Source organism: Pipistrellus kuhlii, unplaced genomic scaffold (genome assembly GCF_014108245.1).
Source record: "Pipistrellus kuhlii isolate mPipKuh1 unplaced genomic scaffold, mPipKuh1.p scaffold_m20_p_7, whole genome shotgun sequence".
NCBI lineage: Eukaryota > Metazoa > Chordata > Mammalia > Chiroptera > Vespertilionidae > Pipistrellus > Pipistrellus kuhlii.
The window spans coordinates 53,225,677-53,246,059 of record NW_023425573.1 but is presented as its reverse complement, the minus strand read 5'-3'; the positions used below and the strand labels follow the sequence as shown (position 1 = coordinate 53,246,059).

Sequence of the window (20,383 nt, the reverse complement as noted above, 5' to 3'; positions counted from 1 at the left end):
TCTACTTTTCTAAAAGTCGGGACTTACAACTTAAAAGCACAATTTTGTATGAGCTGATATCAAGAACTCCATCTGAGTTGATGGAATGGTAGCTAGCCAAGGCTCCACTTAATTGTAAACATTATCTTGAGTGAGCAGTCCGTATGGAGGATCCAAGCCGAATCAGCCTGCTTGTGTGATGTCTCAGAAGCACAATTCCCTGGGCTGCCCTAAGTCTGGAGTGAGAGCGTTTTAGGAAAGCTGATACAGAAATGAGCAAAGAGCCTGATTGTGTTCCTGGAATTAATTGCAAATACTCCTTCATAGGGAAGGAAGATGACTGGAAGATGACTGTTGGGCACAGTACTGTCTCTCTCATGTATCCTGTGACTTAGATGTTGTCAGCAAGGAACACTCTGTGATCCAAATGTTCTAGGTCAGTTAAGTATCATAAATCATAGTTTCCCGAAAGAGAAACTGGCAGCTGAATGGAACGTATGGTAATAGTTTTCATCATCATGCCCCACCATTTACTAGTAGGCCCGAGTACCCCTAAAATCATCCAAGGCAGTGACATATTGGTGCCTTAACTTTTACCCCTTGGTTTTTCACACAAAGCTATGAGGTAGGTTTTTGTGTGTGGAGGTGAATCTTTGGGTTATTTCTCAGGTTTTGGGGAAGGTGGTAGCAGTGACAAATTTTGTTTAAAAGTACACTCTTATCTGATTCTTGGTACTGAAATAGGGATTTATTATTTTACCTTTGGAGCACCTTCTTGGACACAGCTCTGTTGGAAAGCTTAATAGTGAAAGCAGCTACTATTTAGTGAGTACTTCGTAATGTTCCATACATTTGTGATCACAGATTATAACATTTCCTTTTCACAATGACCCTATGAATAAAGAGTACGGGAGAGAATGGTCTCTGAAGATAGGGAGAGAGATTCCTTGGGTTTGCTGTGAGGAGAGGGGAAGAGGAGGGTACAGATGTGTGGGTGGTTTATAAGTTTCACTGCAGGAAGCGGGGAGAGTTCTGGTGCCAGGGTGTGCATTTCCTCTGTGAGGCAGAGGAGTGAGTCTGGATTTAAGAGGGAGTGAGGAGAGGAAATGGGGGTTGGAGGATTGAAGAGGCTGGAAAAGGGTTGATGTGTAGTGTGTATGCAGAGAGAGTTGATCGGAGAAACGAAGATGGCTTTCTGGACATTTGAGATTGGTAATTGTCACTCTGTGGTAGACCAGTTGTCCTGTTGGTGGTACTCTGGAGCAATGCTCAGCTGTTTACATACCAGGGTGAACAGATTTGGTAATTAACTCTGTCTGGATTTGGGGTTTTGTCAGATGACTGCAGTTAGTGGAGCAAGAGACATTAGTGCACTAAGAGCACTATTTGCCAGGACCACAGATTCTAAGCTGCATAAGGCTGGGGAACCACAAGTAGGAGTGAGTTGATAAGAGTTTTTGACTAGGGTTCAGACAAATTTGGGGAAAATATTATGATGTAGAAGGAAAAAAAATGCTTAAAATAAGAGCCAACATAATTCCTTGAAACTGAGTTTCTACATTGGCTTCTGATAAATGACCTGTTTTTCATGCCTTTCATAATGAATACATTATCCATTTCTTATTTGTACTTTCTTTCCCATGGTTCCTCCTGCCCACATACAGAAAGGCTTCTTAAAAATATGGCCATGTGTGTCTCCCCAAACCTGTTTCTTCTCATGTAAGGTGTCTTAAGTTAGGTTTCATATACGTGTGTGTGTGTGTGTGTGTGTGTGTGTGTGTAATGCATATATGTTTGCATTTATATTTATTTTACATTTACGATTTGTATTTATATTCATACTCAAAATTGTGAGAAACTAGTAATTGGGTCATTCACTGAATGTGGGCCTCTCTCTTATGCACTAAGGTACTTTCTAATCAGTAGATCTCAAACATTATGTACTTAAAGGTTTTTCCAGAGATTTGTAAGAAGTGTGGGTTCCTGGATTCAGATCCCAGAGTTCTTGTGTCAGTTCTCCCAGGTGGGGGCCTAGGAATGCACACATCTGTGTTCCCACTCTGAGGACACTTGGAGAAACGTCGCCGCCTTCACCTACATTTTAGGTTTTAAATATAGAAAGTATAATGTTTGGGAGAATGCAGGGATGAAACCAATGAATTATTATTATTTTTTTTTGAAATGCCATCACATATGAAGCACAGTTCTACAGAAATTGAGTAAGGAAAATGATATTTCCTTCTATTTAGCTTAAATTATTTGTAGTACTTCTGTCCTGGATATTATGAAAAGTCAGACATTAATTTGCCTTTTTTTTTTTTTTTTTTTTTTTTTTTTTAGTTTTGTATTTGATTACGTCAGGAGATTTTTCCCTCTTTATTTTTTCCCTGAAGCATGAGCAGTTTTGAGAGAGAGAAAAAAATTCTTGCATCTTTCATTTTTGAAGAAGAGACAGTGTGAAAACTATATAGTCACTGAGCTTCTCAGAATAAAGTTTTGATGTACAAGAAGTGTGTTTTTGTCTGAAAAAAGCAATTACAATTTGCTTTAGGGAAAAGTTGGAGGATTACAAAAGAATTGGTTGAATAAGTGAAAAGATCCAACTGTAGCTATTTTAAAATGAAAAATGCAAAAGCCTTTGAATAAATGAGAATTTAGAAGTCATGAATTGCTTTTCGTATGGTATTTTTTTTCTGAATTAAATCTTTATTGTTGAAAGTATGACATTTAAAGTCTTTAAATAAGTAAAGCCATGCTATTACTTGGCTTATTATTATAAACTAGAGGCCTTGTGCACGAATTCGTGCACCAGTGGGGTCCCTTGGCCTGATTTTGCTGAAACCAGCTCTCCGACATCCCTTGAGGGGTCCCAGATTGAGAGAGGGTGCAGGCCAGGCTGAGGAACCCCACCAGTGCATAGTCAGAGCCTGGGAGGGACACGGGAGGTTGGTCAGCCAGAGAGGGACCATGGGAGGGCTCCAGGGCGTGATCGGCCTGTCTCGCTCAGTCCCTATCAACTGGAGCCCAGTAGCAAGCCAACCTACCAATCTGAGTATTTGCTCCCTAGTGGTTAGTGCACATATCATACTGTCTGGTCAACTGTCTGCTCCCTGGTGGTCAGTGCACGTCATAACTACTGGTCAACCAGTCAACTGTCTGCCCCCTGGTGGTCAATGTATATCATAGTGAGCAGCCTAGCGGTCTTAGCCTATCATGAGCATATTATGCATTGGTTGGATGGACAAGCGGAGACTTAGCATATTAGGCTTTTATTATATAGGATTAACAATTTACTAAAAACATACATATATTGGGGGTGAAATGGTACCATAATGTTAGATTGGTGGAGTTTAGGCCTGATCTTGATTCAGAGACCTCTTAAGTTTATCTCTTGGGCTCTTAACAAAACATGCCTTTTACTTACAGCACCAGGAGTTCTTCCATACGTGTGTATTGGAGACATGCTCACAGACATGGTTAAAGAAGTTACTAAGATGCTCCAATCTTTCACCCCACGTCATTCTTGAGTTTGGTTGTGTTGGATTCTGGTACTCAATAGCTAAAGTTTATTGAACCCTTGTTATGTCAGGCACTGAGCACAATGCAACACTTTGCATGTGTTCACTCGTTGAATTTCTGATTTTCATAGCAGCCCCTCTGTAAAGCCTCTTCTGTCAAGCTCCTCCGGAAATCCCCCGGAGTAGAGTCTTTATGTTCCAGGTGAGGAAAGCAAAGTACTAAAAAAAAAAGTTAAGTGACTTGTGTGTGGACGGACCGACGGCAAGTAGTTTTCCATCTGTAAAGAACTCTGAACACCGATCTTGGTCCCCAGCCACAGTCTCCTCCGTGGATACCACACTGCTGTCCATGTGTCTTCTGCCATCAGTTACACATGCTCCATGGAGACCCTAACAGGGATGTTCTTTTGTCTTCGCCTTCAGATGAAGACACCAAGTCTCAGAAATTCAGTTACTTGCCAGAAGCAACTGCTAGCGATTGCAGTTTGAGCCCAGGCCTCAGGGGTTCCAACCAAGAGGCTTGTCATTGTCCTTTGCAGGGATGGCCAGAAGACACTGTAAAATCCAAAAGTTCACTCAGGGCCATTAAAGAAAGATTAAGTTATGATAATATGGCTTTTGTGTTAACATGTTTGGATAAGTCCTATTCATTTTAAAATCATGCATGGTATGCACAGCACCTTGCTATTAAACAATGTCTCTATTGCCCAGACATGTGGAATACAGAGGATATATTGTACTAACCATTTATAAATATATGTATAGAAGAGGGGAAGGGGGGATGAATGGACCTGTTTGTCAGCGGGCCAGCTGACTAGGATGGAGCCCTGTGATAGGAAAATGTGTGGAGGACCATTTCAGGACTGGGTTTTAAAGATTCATTTAGGAAATAGAGTAAGTTTTAGGAAGTTGATTTTTTCCCCCCTAAATTAAATCTTTATTGTTGAAAGTATGACATATATCCCCTCCCCCCACATTGACCTCTTCTAGCCCATCCCCACTCCCCACCCCCACCCTAGGCCTCACCCCCCATTGTCTGTGTCCATGGGTTATGCATATTATATATGCATACAAGTTCTTTGTTTGATCTCTTCCCACCCACCCTCCCACCTCCACCTTCCCTCTGAGATTCCACAGTCTGTACTAGATCGTTTTTTATTTTATTTTTTTATTTTTTATTTTTTAAAATATATTTTATTGATTTTTTACAGAGAGGAAGGAAGAGAGATAGAGAGCCAGAAACGTCGATGAGAGAGAAACATTGACCAGCCGCCTCCTGCACACCCCCCACCGGGGATGTGCTGGCAACCAACATACATGCCCTTGACCGGAATCGAACCTGGGACCTTTCTGTCCACAGAATGACGCTCTACCACTGAGCCAAACCGGTTTCGGCCTAGATCGTTTTTTAAATCACCAATTGGAAATTCTCTTACCCTACTACATTTCTTTAAAGCTTAACTTCTTTAAATGTCATCAAAACTGAGGCATTTCCCAAATAACTGACACGAAGAACAATACGATTCAACAACTTCAAAATCTACTTGAGGGGACCACTGGTAACATTGTTTTTATTTTTGGTATTGAACTTCTCTCTGGAAGAAGACAGATCTAAATCAGAGGCATACTTCAAGTTGGCCAACTCTTTGGGTGGAGGTCACTGGATGCATTGTATTGCATTACCCCTGGGGTCTTCAGAACTTGAACTTGCGGGTTAGTGTGCAATAGGATAATTTGGTTCACGTGAGGTGGGTATGGTTTATCTCTCAAGCAAGGAGAGGAGAGCTGTTACTGAATGTAACCACTGTAATATCTTGGCATTTCCCCAAATCCTTATGGCTGTCATGGAAGCGCATAGCACTGCCTTGTATGAAACAGAAAAGTGTTTACATCCAGACCACAGTGAGTGGGTGTACCGAGTTCAGCAGCCAGGGGCCTGTCCCCAGGCCTTCTATGTGGTTCCCTCAGTGAGAAGCCTGGGTGGGGTTCAGTGCAGCCAGACTCTACGCACCTCCCCCTCTCCACCCCTCTCCTGCTTGCGTGCTTTCTCGTGTCTTTTTCTTGCACACAGGCAAGGGTAGCACTTAATATTGAGTAGTGCTCACCTCGGGGCCTGCCTCCTAGAAATTCATTGTCTCTAATGGAGCTGTTCGCTTTTCCTGGGAGGTGTTTTGTTCTTGTTGCCTTGTCTGGCGTATGCAGTGCAAATGGACTGTCTTCCATGGAGAGCCAATCACAGGCTTAGGTCGCCCTTTATGCCCAGAACATAAAGTGTGAGATGTAAACCTAGGGATAACGCAAACCGTAACAGACAGAACAAACCAAATTGAGCAGTACTCCCCACCCTGCACCCCCAGCACTGGCAGCCTCTAATCTGCCTTCCACAGTGGCTGCACCATTTAGTACATTCCCAACAGCAGTGTATGAGGGTTCCAATTTCTTTTCATCCTCACCAGTATGTATTTTCTGTTTTAAAAATTCTTCTTCCACTCTTAAGGGTGTTGTGACCACGTTCCCACCCAGGAAGTCTAGAATAACCTCCCAATCTCAATATCCTTAATCATATCTACAAATCACTTCTGAATATGCCAGGAAATATATTCTCAGGATTTTGGGATTAGGCTGAGGACCTCTTCAGGGGCTGTTATCTGTCTATGACAGCAATTCTGCCCTTGAAATTACAGCTCTTTACAAGGGAGGAGCTAGAGATTTGCTGTTATGTTGTCCAGTAGTTGTCTAAAAAGCAGCTTTCTAGCCTCTTGTGTGGCCTTATGTGTAACTCCCCCGTTGAGTGTACAAATGTGTGCAGGGAGGTGCAGCTCCTGGCATAGTCGTTGGCAGACAGTAAAGAACTGTCTGAATTCCAGAACGAGTCAAGCAATCAGGCATCACACCTCTAGTGACAGCCAGATAGGAGGTTCGCAAGAAATTGAATGAGTGTTTCTTTCCATCATTCCCTTTGTATTTATATGATAAGAATCTGTATTTCAGGAGTTGGCATGATGGGATGAGTGGTTTTGGCATCTACTGGGTATTGAATCACTTAAGAAAGTGATTTAGAAAGTAGAAAATTAGGCTATGAGGAAACCTGACCTAGATTACTCCAACTGTAACTTCTGCTCTGTACATACCAGCGGCTCTCCACCTAGCCTTGCATATTGCTGATAATCTGGTCTTTCAATGACATGGACGTAATATAAGAATAAATATATATATTATAAATATATAATACTTGTTTATTCCCATTTTCAAAGGTAGTGAGATGTGACTAAAATAGTAGATAAGTTACATGAGACTTTGGGAAGTCTTTTGTTTAGTTTGTGTTTATTAGTAAAAACAATTGTATAATTTTCATAACCTCACAAATAAAATGAGTTGTTTTGTGACTAAAAAGGCCCACCTTGAGGAAAAATGGTGGAGACATTGGCAAGTGCTGGTATACTGCTTTTGTGGTGCAGTAAAACTTGTATAGTCAGGAAACGATGGAAGCTTCCCAAAATAGGAAAGGAGCATTATAGCAACTCATATAGTCCTTAAAATGGGGATAATCTATACAGACAGTCCTTGGGTTATGTTGGATTCAATGTACATTGTTACATCGCCATCTCCCATTCATTTATTTTTTAAAAAAGTTCCTTTATTTCAACATATGTACATATGTGCTTTATGTTTTTTTATTATTTATTTACCACAAACAGAGGTCAGGAATTATCTTTCTTTTAAATTTTTTTTTACTGTTTAAATTCATTACTGCTGTGTATGTGCTCCATGTGAGTGACGTAGGTGGGTTCTGACTATGGTGAAAATTGTGTTACGTTGTGCCGTAGGAACGGATCTCCCACATAACCCGAGGATCTACTTTATATATAAAAGTCTAAGTGTCTATCCCTTCAACTGGTAGCTATGATATGCACTGACCACTAGGAGGCAGATGCTCAACACAGGAGCTTCCATGATGTGCACTGGCCATTTAAAAATAAACTGCACTGTGGACCTGGCGCTGACAAATGAACACTTGGCTTGCCCCTAGTGGGACATAGGCCCCACCAGCACCTTGGAATAACACCCCACCAAATCGCAGCCAACTCTGCCAAGACCCCATGGCGCAAAATGTGGTCCACAGTCCAGCCCTGCCCAGCCCAGCCCTGAAATGGTTGCTGTGGCCACTGGGTAATGACATCACGTAGCAATGTCTAGCTTCCTCTCCCTAGAGACTAGCCTCCTTGGAGTTTCTTTAGCTCTGGAACCCAACTTGCTTTATAGCCAGGTGCAAACATTTTACAGTTTAACCAAATGTCTGTGAAGTGTTTTCCTGTCCCTCATCTCATTTGATCTTCACAGAAGTCCTGGAGTAGTTAGATATGAGACTCGATAGAATCCTGTTTTCTTTTCATTAGCAAGATGTGAATAGCGATATTAAAATATTTCTTCTAGTTAATCTCCTTTCAATGTGCATGAATCTGTGCACCGGGACACTAGAGTAATAATATCTAGCATGTACTGAGAGCTTGCTGGGTGCAGGACTATGTGTTGACTACTATACATGTTAATTGATTTGATTTCCCCAAGTATGGATGTATGTGTGTTCAGTCACACATGTGCACATACTCATGGCACATGTAAGTGGGCCTTCTTTCATGATCCTGGAAAAGGAGACACGTTGGTCTGGATTCTTTGTTCTACCATTGATAGTAACCAGTTACCTGAACGTGGACATTGCCTTCAGCTTTTTGTGTCTGATTAGTCACTTATAAGAGGCACAAAGGACTAAAATGTCACAAGCTTCTCTTCCAGCTCTGCACTTTTTGCTTATTAAAAAGGTATGGAAGAGTCATTAGTGATTAGTTCAATCCTTAAAGAAAGCCTTCCAAGAAAACAGGCTGTAACGAAAATTGTGAATGGAAGATTAGAGCTCTCACTCTCCCAGCGTCCCCAGAAAGGGTAGCTTTCTAGCCAGGTTCTATTTTACAGATGTAACTCGGCGGATTTCTCCTGTTGTGGGCTTCGCTGGCTACAGGAATGATCTTAATGCCCTCAATGATTAAATAAAAACAACAGTGACAACGAAAGGTGACTGACTGATGATTCGATTCGGGGAACTCTTTGGCTGGCTGCCTGAGTCCTGTGCCAGGGAAGAAGATGAATATATTTCAGCAGCATCCTCGAGGCTACAAGGATATTAACATTTAGGATGTCACATAGTTGTTTGGAACAAGCATATAGGTCATGGAAGAAAATGGCTTTGAGGTTAGTTGAACAGAGGGGTGGGTCACGTGTTTGAATTTGCAACCACCCTCCTTGCTCCCCTCAGATGTTGCCATTTTAAAGTGAACACATAGGGAGATTGGTACATTATTCGGTATCATCCTGATATCCCAATAATGGTATAAGGAAAAAATGACCACTTGGCAAGTATTAACAGATGAGAAAACCTTTACCTATTGTGATTTGAGGACTCCAAAGGCCTTGCTCTTTCTAGACACTTCCTTGGCTGATGGCTTCCCACTGCCTGTCAAGTAATTTTAAATTCTGTGGTTTGGTGTGGAAGGTCCTGCCTTGATTTCCTCCTACCCACTTCTTGCCCTCTGGTTTACTGTATGTTGCTCACAGCCCTCTGCCTTCTACCGTATCCATGCCTTTGCTCACACTTTCCCTTCATCTCATATAATGAGAATAGTAAGATCTAATATGAGTATGTTCCATGTATTTATTTTGTGCCAACTGCATGAATGATCCAAGTTTATTTTTCTCGGACTCCATGAGGCAGGTAGAATCATTACATTATCATCTTTCCCATCTTTACCACCACTGTCATCTCTGTTTTACAGGTGAGGAAGCTGAGATTTACTTTAAATAATTTCCCCAAGATTCACCATTAATGAGTGGGAGTGGAGAGAGGTAGGATTGCACCCAGGTGGCCCAGCTCCAGAGCACAAATATTAAAAATCACATTGTGCCATTAAATGCTATTTTTAAAAATATTTTTTCATTAATTTTAGAGAGGAAGGGAGAAAGATAGAGAGAGAGAAACATAAATGATGAGAGAATCATTGATCAGCTGCTTCCTGCATGACCCCTACTGGGGATCGAGCCCACAACCCAGGCATATGCCCTTGGCTGGAATGGAACCTGGGACCCTTCAGTCTGCTGGCTGATGCTCTATCCACTGAGCCAAACCGGCTAGGGCTAAATGCTATTCTTTACTGCCTCCAAACCCACCATAGCATGTCCTGATTTTCATAAAGAAAAGAAGTGCCTGCATCGGTTATGTTATGTAACAGGTTCTCTTTGGCATTGTTGTACTTATCTTCTCTCTCTCTCTCTCTCTCTCTCTCTCTCTCTCTCTCTCTCTCTCTCTCTCTCTCTCTCTCTCTCTGAGTTGAGAGAGTTCCTGGCTATGTGTAGATTTGAGCACATAACTTATTTTTGGGTCCTAGTTCATATTTTTGAAGATGTTGAAAACTATTGCTAAAATGCCATTATTTTGTCTGAAAATATTAATAACTTGTCCTGTGTGTTTTCACTTTAATCTTGCATGCCAGTGATTATGTCGCTGGTTATTCAGGTAGAATGGCTGGATTGCTTCGCTCGTGGACGGGCCATATTTTTGAAACACTATAGCTTAAGTGTGATGGAAGGAGCGTGGTCCTCCAGACGTCTCTCGAATCCCAGCTTTGCCATCTGTCTCACTCATGGAAGTTGTGTAACCTCCTTGTCATTCAGTTTTCTTCTGTTAAATGGAGAAGGTGATGCCTACTTGTCTGGGTTAAAAGGCAGAATAAATGGGATAATATGTGCAGCGAGCCTAAGTGCCTGAGACACATCAGAGCAACAATAAATGTCACATCTTGTTGTTCATGACCCTTAACTTTGATGCCGACCTTCAGTTTTGAAATATATGTAGAGTCCTTATCAACTCTGGTCTGTAAGCTCATTGTAGTTTGCTTCTTAATTCAAGTTGTGTGGCCCCAGAGCACCAACCATCACTGGTAGATCGGGGTTGGAATCCAGTCCGACTCCGGAGCCCAACTCGCTAGTCCCTGCCCCACGGGGCCTTATTAGATCCCGTTCCTTGCTGTGCTGCCCAAGCATCCAGTGCAAACATCACATTTCCTTATGTATTTTTGTGGGGTTTTTGTAGCAAAAAGTCATGGTCCGGGAGGGAGAAGTGAGTTATTGTTTGGGTAGAGTTTCAGTGTTGCAGGATGAAAGAATTCTAGGGATATGATATTCAACACTGTGAATATAGTTAACAGTACTAGACTGTACATTTAAACATGGTGAAGAGGGCAAGTTTTATGTTATATGTGGCTTTTTGCTACCACAAGTTTTTAAAAAGTACTGGCTCTTTTATCGTTTCTGGACTAAAAGGTTGTCTAAGCTGTTTCTCTTGGGACAAACTTTTCCCCTGCTTCCACAAGCAACCTTGCTTGTAAGGTTTGTGTCCTTTCTTCTCTCTGTGCAGGTGATCATGTACTATCACGTAATAGAAGAGTTTCTGTTGTTGAATCTGGTGACTTAATACTTGGAAGTTTTAATTTAGAGATTAGGAGGACAAAGGTGGTATGTTACATAAGGTGTGTTTTGTTCCGATTCCTTTTCACTGCTCTGTGTCTGCATCTCCCTGTGGGTTTCTCAGCCTGAGCCTTGAGGATATCAGGGGAAAAGAAGGAGGTTTTACAAGTTTCCATTCCTCCCGTATATCCAGGATAAGGGCTAATGTCAGAAAACGATTCCTAGGAGATGGGTTTATTTGGTTCTCAGTGATTTGACTACTTTCATTTTTGCTCTGTGTTGTATATGGTAATGAATCTGTGAATGTAACCTCAGATGTATAGACTATCATAGACTCTCTTTTACCACAATTTATTTCTCCCTCAAGGGTCCAGAAACTTCATTGTTATTTACCTTCTATTTCCAAAAGGTCCTGAGATGGAAATTACATCTCAAAACAATGTACTATAGCATAGTTAATAATAAAACCAGAATATAGACCATAAATGTAGCTACCACTTTGGGTACATCCATTGTGATAGTTGATACCAATTTGGATGCACTGGCAACAGAAACAAAACAAAGTTCAGGTTCCATGGTTTATTATTGGTGGCAGTTAGAATGCCCAAAACACCATTTTTATTGAGGAAAATGTTGCTAGAATTGAACTTGAAGATTTCCCCCCATGAATTCATCTTGGGGAGGTAATTACTAATGAGTAATAATATCCCTGATGGAGGTTTTCTGAGAAACAAACACTCTTCAGCGAATAGGCTTTGTTAATAGCTGAAACACAAATGTTAAAACAATGAAGGTATTTTTAGACTGCAGAGTAGGACACCTAGTTTGCTTTCCATTTATTCAGCACGGTGCCTCTTTTTTGCCAAATTCTCTACCAGGCATTGGGGACGAACAGAGGAGTCCTGGGAGTGCGGTGTGTACCTAGCTGAGTAGGGAATTTGGATGGTAAACGGAATCTTGGGGAGCTGGGTCCTGGGTGCTGTGATGGAGACGTGCACAGTTCACTGGAGCAACTGGAGGAAGGCTCTCCTGCTGAAGGACATTTGAGTTGATTATTAAAAGTCTGTCAGGCTGAACGGAAGTAAAGGGATATTCCTTATAGAAAGGATGCTCTTGGGCGGTCTCATTTCTTTTAGCTAGGAACGTGTTCACGCTAGGCATAGGTAACTAACAACCATTAAACTTCTTAACTCAAATAGCAGGCCTTCCTGGACCTTTGGCATGTACTGGAGCGTAACAACTTCATGACGAGATTCTCTTCCGTGCCTTCAGAAATGTTGGCATGTGGTCAAAACCCAGAACACGATGGATGGATTGATGGATGAAAGGACAGGGAACATCCTATGTCATAGGTATCACCAGGATGAGGTAGAGTTGTCACTGTTAGAAAACTTGGAAGCGCTTGATTTACATTTTTCAGCCAAGAAGGAGAGCAATTTAATTTTGTACAGCAAAGGGATCTGGCAATAGAGCCCATATTTTCCTCAGCAAATAGCTGGGACTCTTGCGAATTCCCTGCACAAACATTTAGCTTGGTCTCCGGAGTCCTGCCGGTGCGGTGCTAAAGGAATGAATTCCCTCTGACAAAGGTGAAGGGCAGGTATTACCAGCCAATCACAACATCCCCAAGCTTTAGCCAGGCCTCTGCGGAGAATCTGATTTTAAATAGGGCCACTTCCTCGCCGTGCCTGTAGAATTATTAAGCTGTGCAATGTATGCCTGAACAGTTCCGAGACTTGACCTGGGGAAGGGGTTACTTTAGATAAAAGATTACCAAGTGCAGTGTTAGTTTTGGTGTACTGATGGGGAGCAACTTCTCCCAATAGTAACTAGTCATCAGGCCCACAGACTTCCTAAGACTCCTCATTCAGAAAAATATATACACCCTTTTCTTTCAGTCTCCGGAATTGTGTATCCATCTGCTTGACTGTTCTCTTGGATGTCTCCCCTCTCTCAGACCTAAACTGGACCATTTATAAATCTTACTCTTCACCACTTGCTCCAGATTTGTACCTTCTTTTGCTGGGTACTGTTCTCATTAAATGGACCACCATTGACCTTGTAGCTCAAGGAAGGGAGGAGCAAGGTGTTAATTCTTGACATCCTTCCTCAGCCCCTAAATGTAGCCAGTCAGTTTCATGTAATTTTCTGACATGCATATACCTTTCTTCATTTGATGTGCCATCAGCCATCACCCTCCATTTGCACTACTGCCCCGGCCTCCTAACTGGCCCCGGCCTCCTAACTGGCCCCCTAACTGGCCCCCCTGTTTCCACTTCCCCTGTTTCTGATCAGTTCTCCCATGGCATGCACGTTCATCTTTGTAAAACGTAACGTGTTTATGACATCTCACGCTCACAAGCCTTCAGTGGCTTCCCTTTGCACTGTAGCTGAAATAAAAAGAATTTATCCTGGCCCACGTGGCTGGGCATGACATAGCCCTGACTTACCTTTCCAACTTTCTCTTTTCCCCCTTCCTTCTCTTTCAGCTCTTTGATGCTCCAAGCAGTTTCCCGCCTTACTGTCTTTTCCCGGTTTCCTTTGCCCCGAATGCTGTCGTCCATGCTTCATCTGGCTCACTCCTCATTTTTAGGACTCCTCCTAACTGTTACTTTTTCTTGAGAGGTCTTCCACATCACCCAGTCCAAAGTTGCCCTCCCATAATCTTGATCAAGACCCATCTGAATTTAAGAGGATTCTTTTGCTTTACCTGTATCTCCTCACCTTAACATGATACTCCAGGGGGACCACAGCTGTGTAGTCACCCTCTGTGCCAGGGAGCACAGTGCTGCACAGCAGTGGTGTTTCATAACATTTTTTGAGTTCAAGACTGTTTCATTAAAGTAAAAGTAGACCTAGAAAGGAGAATCTTGGCCGCCTCTTTGCAATAATGACGGCCCTGCATCTGATTCCTGTAGCAGGGTTTGCACATGGCTTCCATACGAGTGTCAAGTAGAGTCCTAACAGAAAGTCAGTTATTTCCCCTTTTGCCTTGGAAAAGAAAGGGGGAAGGGAAAAAAAGGTTGGTGGCTTTTTCAGTGTTTGTCTTTGGGAGCCTCACAGACTAAGTTTAGGTCCTGATTTTGCTCCCGTAAAGCTGTCTCATCTCTAGCAAATTAACCCAGTTCTCCCAGTTCTGTTTCCTCATGTATAAAATGCGGAAAATTATATCTACCCCATGGGCTTGTTATTAAGATTACAGGAGACTGTGTGCAAGGTACCTCATACCACGGTGGGAATCTTGTGGTTCAGCCATTCTTCTTCTTATTCCCTTTATATCGCAAGAGATTAATAAGGATTCTGAGAAAACTCATGTAATTTACCTCGTAAACTTACTGTACTTATTTAATGCTGAATCATACCCAGGGGCACTCAAATGAGGTCAAATATCAGTTTAAGAGGAAGTAATCCATCCCTAGGGTGCAAATAATCAGTGATGGGCTGTTTATATAATGGCCAGTAACATTGGCCTCCCTCAGAAGGACCTTCACGGAATTCACCTTTCCTTATTCCAGGAATTTTTTTTCTTTTTCAACATGATAATATTTAAATAAATAAATACAAATATATGTTTTTTATTCTACTTCAAGTAGATGTTCTGTGGAGCCGGGCCATATGAAAATATTTTCCCCATTTTAGTATTTCTGTGGAGAGGCGTTGGCAGGCCCATCAAAAACTCTGGAGTCCAAAGCTCTTCTAATTATGTTGTCAGCTTTGGGGGTAATTTAAAAATTTTAATATTCTGGAGACAGTTTATTAAATGTATTCGAATTAGTAAGTGGTGGATGTTTACCACCTACTTAGGCATTTCAATCTGGATGCTAGATTGAGTTTAAGTTGGGAAAAGTGTCATCTCCACCAAATTATCCAAGGATAATTCTTTGTCTCTATGAAGTGAGAATAACTCACTGACTCTTGCCTGTATGAAATGTGTTTCACTGAATGACATGAGACAGCACTGCGGCAGGGGCATTGTCTCTCTACACGCCAAGTCCTCCAGAGAGCTGCGGGCCTCAGCATTACAAGGTTAGGGCCTAGCCCTGGCCAGGTAGCTCAGTTGGTTAGAGCGTCGTCCTGAAACACTAAGACTGCTGGTTCAATCCTCGGTCAGGACACATAGGGGAATCAACCAGTGAATGCATAAAGAAGTGGAACAACAGATCGGTGTTTCTTTCTCCTCTCTCTTTCTCAAATCGATAAGTAAAAAATTAAAAAAAAAAGTCTTGTAAAAAACAGTTCAAGACCTATTTGCTCAAATAGTGAAGAGGCCAAGAGCTATATTGTTTATTATGGGATAGGTATGATTGAGGGCATTGGTTGGCAAACCGTGGCTTGCGAGCCACATGTGGCTCTTTGGCCCCTTGAGTGTTCTAATGCCACTTCTTCAAAATAGACTTACCCAGGCTGAAAACCGACTTCCGCACATGGTATTTTGTGGAAGAGCCACACTCAAGGGGCCAAAGAGCCGCATGTGGCTCTAGAGCCGAGGTTTGCCGACCACTGATCTAGGGTGTCGACGCAAGGGGGTAGACATGACAATTAAGAGCTGTGAGTCATTGGCTTCTTGGCTCAGTTGTTTAGAGTTTGGAGCTTTCTTTCGGGAGGCAGGGGAACAGATGTGAATGCCTTCTGGGACCTTCACTCTGCCATGTTCTGTAGCTAAAGATATCACCTCAAACCCAAGCCAGGTATCTTGACAATGCGTGTGATTGGTTATTTGGGACAATAACAGGTGAACGTACTCCATTCCAGAAGGTGTGTGTATTGACACAGGGGAGGCTATATGAGTATGGATGCCTGGACATTTAGTTCATGACCAGTTTCTCAGGGCAAGTTCAGCTTCATAAGCTGATATGGCTAACTGAGAATTGTGGTTGCTAATGTTAATGTATGTCCAGCATAATGGTGGCATATGCTGTCATCTCAGAGAGATGGCAGAAGCCAGCTACATTGTTTTCATTAAAAACAACAACATAAAAAATCTGGGTGCTTCTCCCCTCCCTTACACCCCACCTCCCAGTCACCGTACCTTTACCTTTCTTTCTCCTAAGCTCCAAGGACCCCTCTTTGGCTTCTGTAAACTGTTTCCTGAGCCCATTTCTTCTATTTTCTGAAGAAACTTTCTCTTATGTAGAAATTAATTAATTAATTAAAAAACCAAGCTGTTCTTTTACTCATAGGTGTTGCCAAAGGGAGTAAAAGTTGATGTTATTGGTCAGTGGTTCTGGTCATTGCATTTTCTTTTGGTGTCTCCTGTTCCGTGTCTGGGGGCTGCAGTGCTTTAAACATAAATTGGGCAATGCCTTCTCAACAGTTCACGACCTTCTGTTGAGAAGAATGGGAGCGCCCTAGTACATGAAGAAATAATGCATTTCCTTTGCTTAAATGCAGGCTACCTTGATGTCCACGCATGGGACTTCAGGGTTTCCCCTTCCATTGAACTGATTTGATGTTTCTGATGTGATGTTTAAATGACTTCTTCAGGGTGTTTCAGTTTGATGAGATGCTAGAAATTGAAAAGAAATCATAAAAAATAAACCCACAGTAGTATTCCTTGATCTACCTATAAGTCACTCATGAGTAGTCTGTTGTGGAATGTGACATCTCTCCCTTTTTTTGGTCTCTTTTCCAGAATGCTATGAACCTGCCCCCTGACAAAGCCAGGCTGCTGCGGCAGTATGACAATGAGAAAAAGTGGGAACTGATTTGTGATCAGGTAAGAAAAAAAAGATGTTTTTATCAAGAAATAATGAAAGTCGACTTGCTAGCTTTAAAAGTTCAAAGTATAAATTAAATTGGGAGGAGTTAATTGTGGTAACTAAATGCCTAGAGTACAAATAAGAGACAAGAGCCTGGAGAGAGATATATGGCAGGCTGGACTGTATGAGCAGTACTTTCCAGTTAAAATTATCAAAGATTTCAAGGATTGATTTGTTCTCATTTGTTCCTCATGTCAGATGAGGAATCTATGTGATGCTTGCACTTAAAAAAAAAATTATTTTAAGTCAGTGATGCAGTATTTTTTGAAGTCAGTTTTTCTGAAGTGATGTTTTAATGTAACATGTAAAACTTTTATATTTGATCCGTTTTCTTTTGCTTTATATGCCATTGTTGTTGTCATTTGTAATCACATTGTAAGCTTGAATTTGGGCTTGTACCTGCATCTTGTATTTTGTACATTCAGTTGTTTAAACTTTGGGAGTCATTTTTAGTTTCAGTCATGTGTGTCTATTTTATAGAAGTAATTATGACTTCAGTTGTTTAAAAAAAACAACCTTATTCATCTTTCGGTGGCTTAAATCTGATTGGTAGTATGTTACAATATTCTAATGGTTATTAGGCTTGCTGAATTTCATGTCCACATTACTATACCTCTACTTTCTTTCACATGTTCCTGTGTTGGGAAATCACACTCACAGCCCTTTTCCTCCTCCTCTTTAAAATAAATATCTAAATTGAAAAAAAAAATAATGAAAGAAGAGATTTCCTCCCTAAGTATATTAAATTCCCCATCCCCCCAAGAAGATGCATGGCTTTCTGTTTTGTGATTTGTCTTCCTGTTTCTTAAGATCAAAGAAAAAGTGAGAAAATGTATTCTTTTATTCTTGCATGATTTTGATTCTTTCCTTTATTTTTAGACTTTTTGTATTAGGTTTTCTGGGCGATCTGGTCTGGTTAGGGGGGCATCCAAATTCAGATTGTCTTTTTTTCTATTTATGTCACAGAGCAGTTTATGCTGCTTGAATAAGGCAGGCCCTCTAATTTAGTCATCTTTTCCATGTATATTGATGCATATTCATGCAAGAAGGTGAATTGTTTATAAAGAGACTACTTAGGCTGATAAAAATTTATTTCAGAGTTTAGCAATTCTTTTTATCTTATCATTAACTCATAATAAATTCATACTCTTCAGAAGGATATAAAATAAAAAGTAGAATTCCCCCTTTTTCTTTCTACCCTCATAATTGTATACCTTAGAGACTTTGAAATGTCCTTCCAGCTTCCTTTTATGTTGTTATTTTAAAACAAACAAATACATGAACACACACTCTCTTCCTCACTTTGATACATTTGTCAGCATATGTGCCTTACCTTATTCTTGTAGATGCTCTGTAGTATTCCATTGGCAGTGGTCGTGATTTGGGGGCACTTTATTCTAGGACTAGGTATAGGCTAATTGTTCTAAAACAGAGGAGTCCCCCCCTAAAGGTAGAGAGTAGGCTCTGTCGATTCTGTATTATCAGGTTTTTCGTTTTGTGCCATGAGTTTCTGGGTGCTCACATTCCTGCGTCAGGCCGCCCTGACACTTTCTGGGCGTGCTGTAATTCCTCTGACCCTCTGACCGGAGCTCCCTGAAGTCTCCGTTGCCGGGTAAAATGTGTCAGGGGAGCAGTGGGGTTTTCCACGTTTGCTAAGATATAGATGCCTGTGGTTCTTACAGAGTTCCCGCAGCACGTACTGCGTGTTGCTTGACCTAAGCCCCTAACTAAAGCAGGAATGAAATGATGGTAAGAATCCTCCCCTCTGTTTCCATCCTATGTTTGAGCACCAAGAAGAGATAGAAACTGAAGAGGAAGCCTACTGCTTAGATGACTGTGGTCCAAAAGAATAACATGTTGCTGACACTTAAAATCTCCTTGCTCAAGACTTAATTTTTGATGAGCATTAGCTAAACCTATTATTTTGAGGAAAAATTATTTTATGACAGTGAACACATATAATAGGGATAATCACTATAAAGGAAAGGTAGTCACTCAAGCGAGGGAAGGCCAAGGGGTGAGAAATTCTGCCGACGCACAGATTATGTTATGACAGCGGAGGGGAGCAGGCGAGGGGAGACTGGCCCTGGTGGCGGTGAAGCTATGCTGGGAGGAAGGGCTGAGCCATCCTTCCTTCCTCAGCCCTGCGGGCGTATTCCTCAGCCTGCCTGCTCCTTCCTGGCGTGGATGAATTAGTAGCGCTTGTATCTCCAGTGTGCCTGGCAGGGAGGCTGCCGCTGATGGAAGAGCTTCAACAGCTGTACTCTGCTCTCAGGCCGGAAGTGGCTCCATAGGGTGGATGGCGGAGTCTCAGGCAGCTGGAGGCTCGGAGAGTAGCAAATCAGTTATCTGATTATTGGACTAATTCTCGGCTCCTCCGAGTTCTGGCAATTCCTGTCTTAAATATGCACATGCCAGGACGTGGAGAATTTAGCTGCTTCATCTGTTCCCAGCAGTCCCTTCAACACAAGCTGAATGGCTCCATCAGTTCTGAGTAGCGGGTGGTTTATTAATAGTGAAGTAATACTTATTATTGTTGTTGCCAACAGCCAGCATTTAGTAAGCAGATTTTCTGCCCGAAAGCTTTGTGTTTAGTCTTCAAAGGACACCAGAGGCTTATTAGTGACTCCATTTGACACACGGGGAAAACTGAGCCTGGGCGATTAAGTCATTGCTGAAGGTCGCATCGCCGTTAGGATGGGTGGTCAGAGTCCCGAGAATGTGCACATTCCGGGTCTTATTCGTACTTTCCGCTCCCTTCCTCACTGAGTACGAAAGTGTTTGAATGATACACTAGAAGGAGAAAGTACAAGCTGTTTCTCTGCCCGCATCCTGGTATTCTTTCCTGAGAGGGAGAGAAAGCCAGGAGGTCTTAGCACAGACACTGAGCCTCATTTACCCGCATGACCGCCACGGTGAACTACCATTTTCTGATCAGTCACTGAGAGAATTGTGTCCAGCAGAAAACTGGGCTTTTTGTCAAATACAGCTAACTTATTGTCACCCACATGAATATGACTTCTATGTATGTTTCTGAGGGGAAAAATAAAATCCATTAGCTTAACGCATGCATGATGTACTATTTATATGGCACATATAATAAATATAATGTATTCGTGTTTATTTGACTGAAGGTTTATCTTACCTGTTATCTACATAGACCTTGTCATACACACACACACATTTGGCACCTATAATCTATATCTCTCTCTGGTACCTAACCTGATGGACACTCAGAATACATTTGCTTTTATGATTCCATCTATATGAAATGCCCAGAATAAAAAATTCATAGAGAATGAAACTAGATTAATGGATGCCATGGACTAGGAGGGGGGATGAGAGACTGATAATGGGAATTATATCTCATTAAACATGATATTTGCCTCTGCAACAAACAGAGATAGGGAAACACGGGGAGGACACCATAAGAGAGATAACTGTGTAGATCTTCTTTTGGATCTTTATCTGGACATTCATGTACTCTGGGGGGATACTGAGGCGTGTTTTATAGTAGCAGAGGTGGTAGTATGAGAGTAAGTAGCTGGAAATGCTAAGCTCCTTGGACAATTACCAATGAAAGCCCCCAGCTGCTCGGCAGTAAGAGGGCTC

At 41.8% G+C, this 20,383-nt stretch overlaps 1 protein-coding gene across 6 annotated transcripts in view; it reads left to right on the top strand.

The window, feature by feature from the left end:
- Positions 1-20,383, top strand: part of FMNL2 (formin like 2) — a 302,146-nt gene that overhangs the window by 161,394 nt on the left and 120,369 nt on the right. For all 6 annotated transcript variants that reach the window (XM_045575642.1, XM_036421515.2, XM_045575641.1 and 3 more), the window contains exon 2: positions 16,645-16,728. In XM_045575642.1, the coding sequence (XP_045431598.1) occupies positions 16,645-16,728 (84 nt within the window). The remainder of the gene's footprint in view (positions 1-16,644; positions 16,729-20,383) is intronic.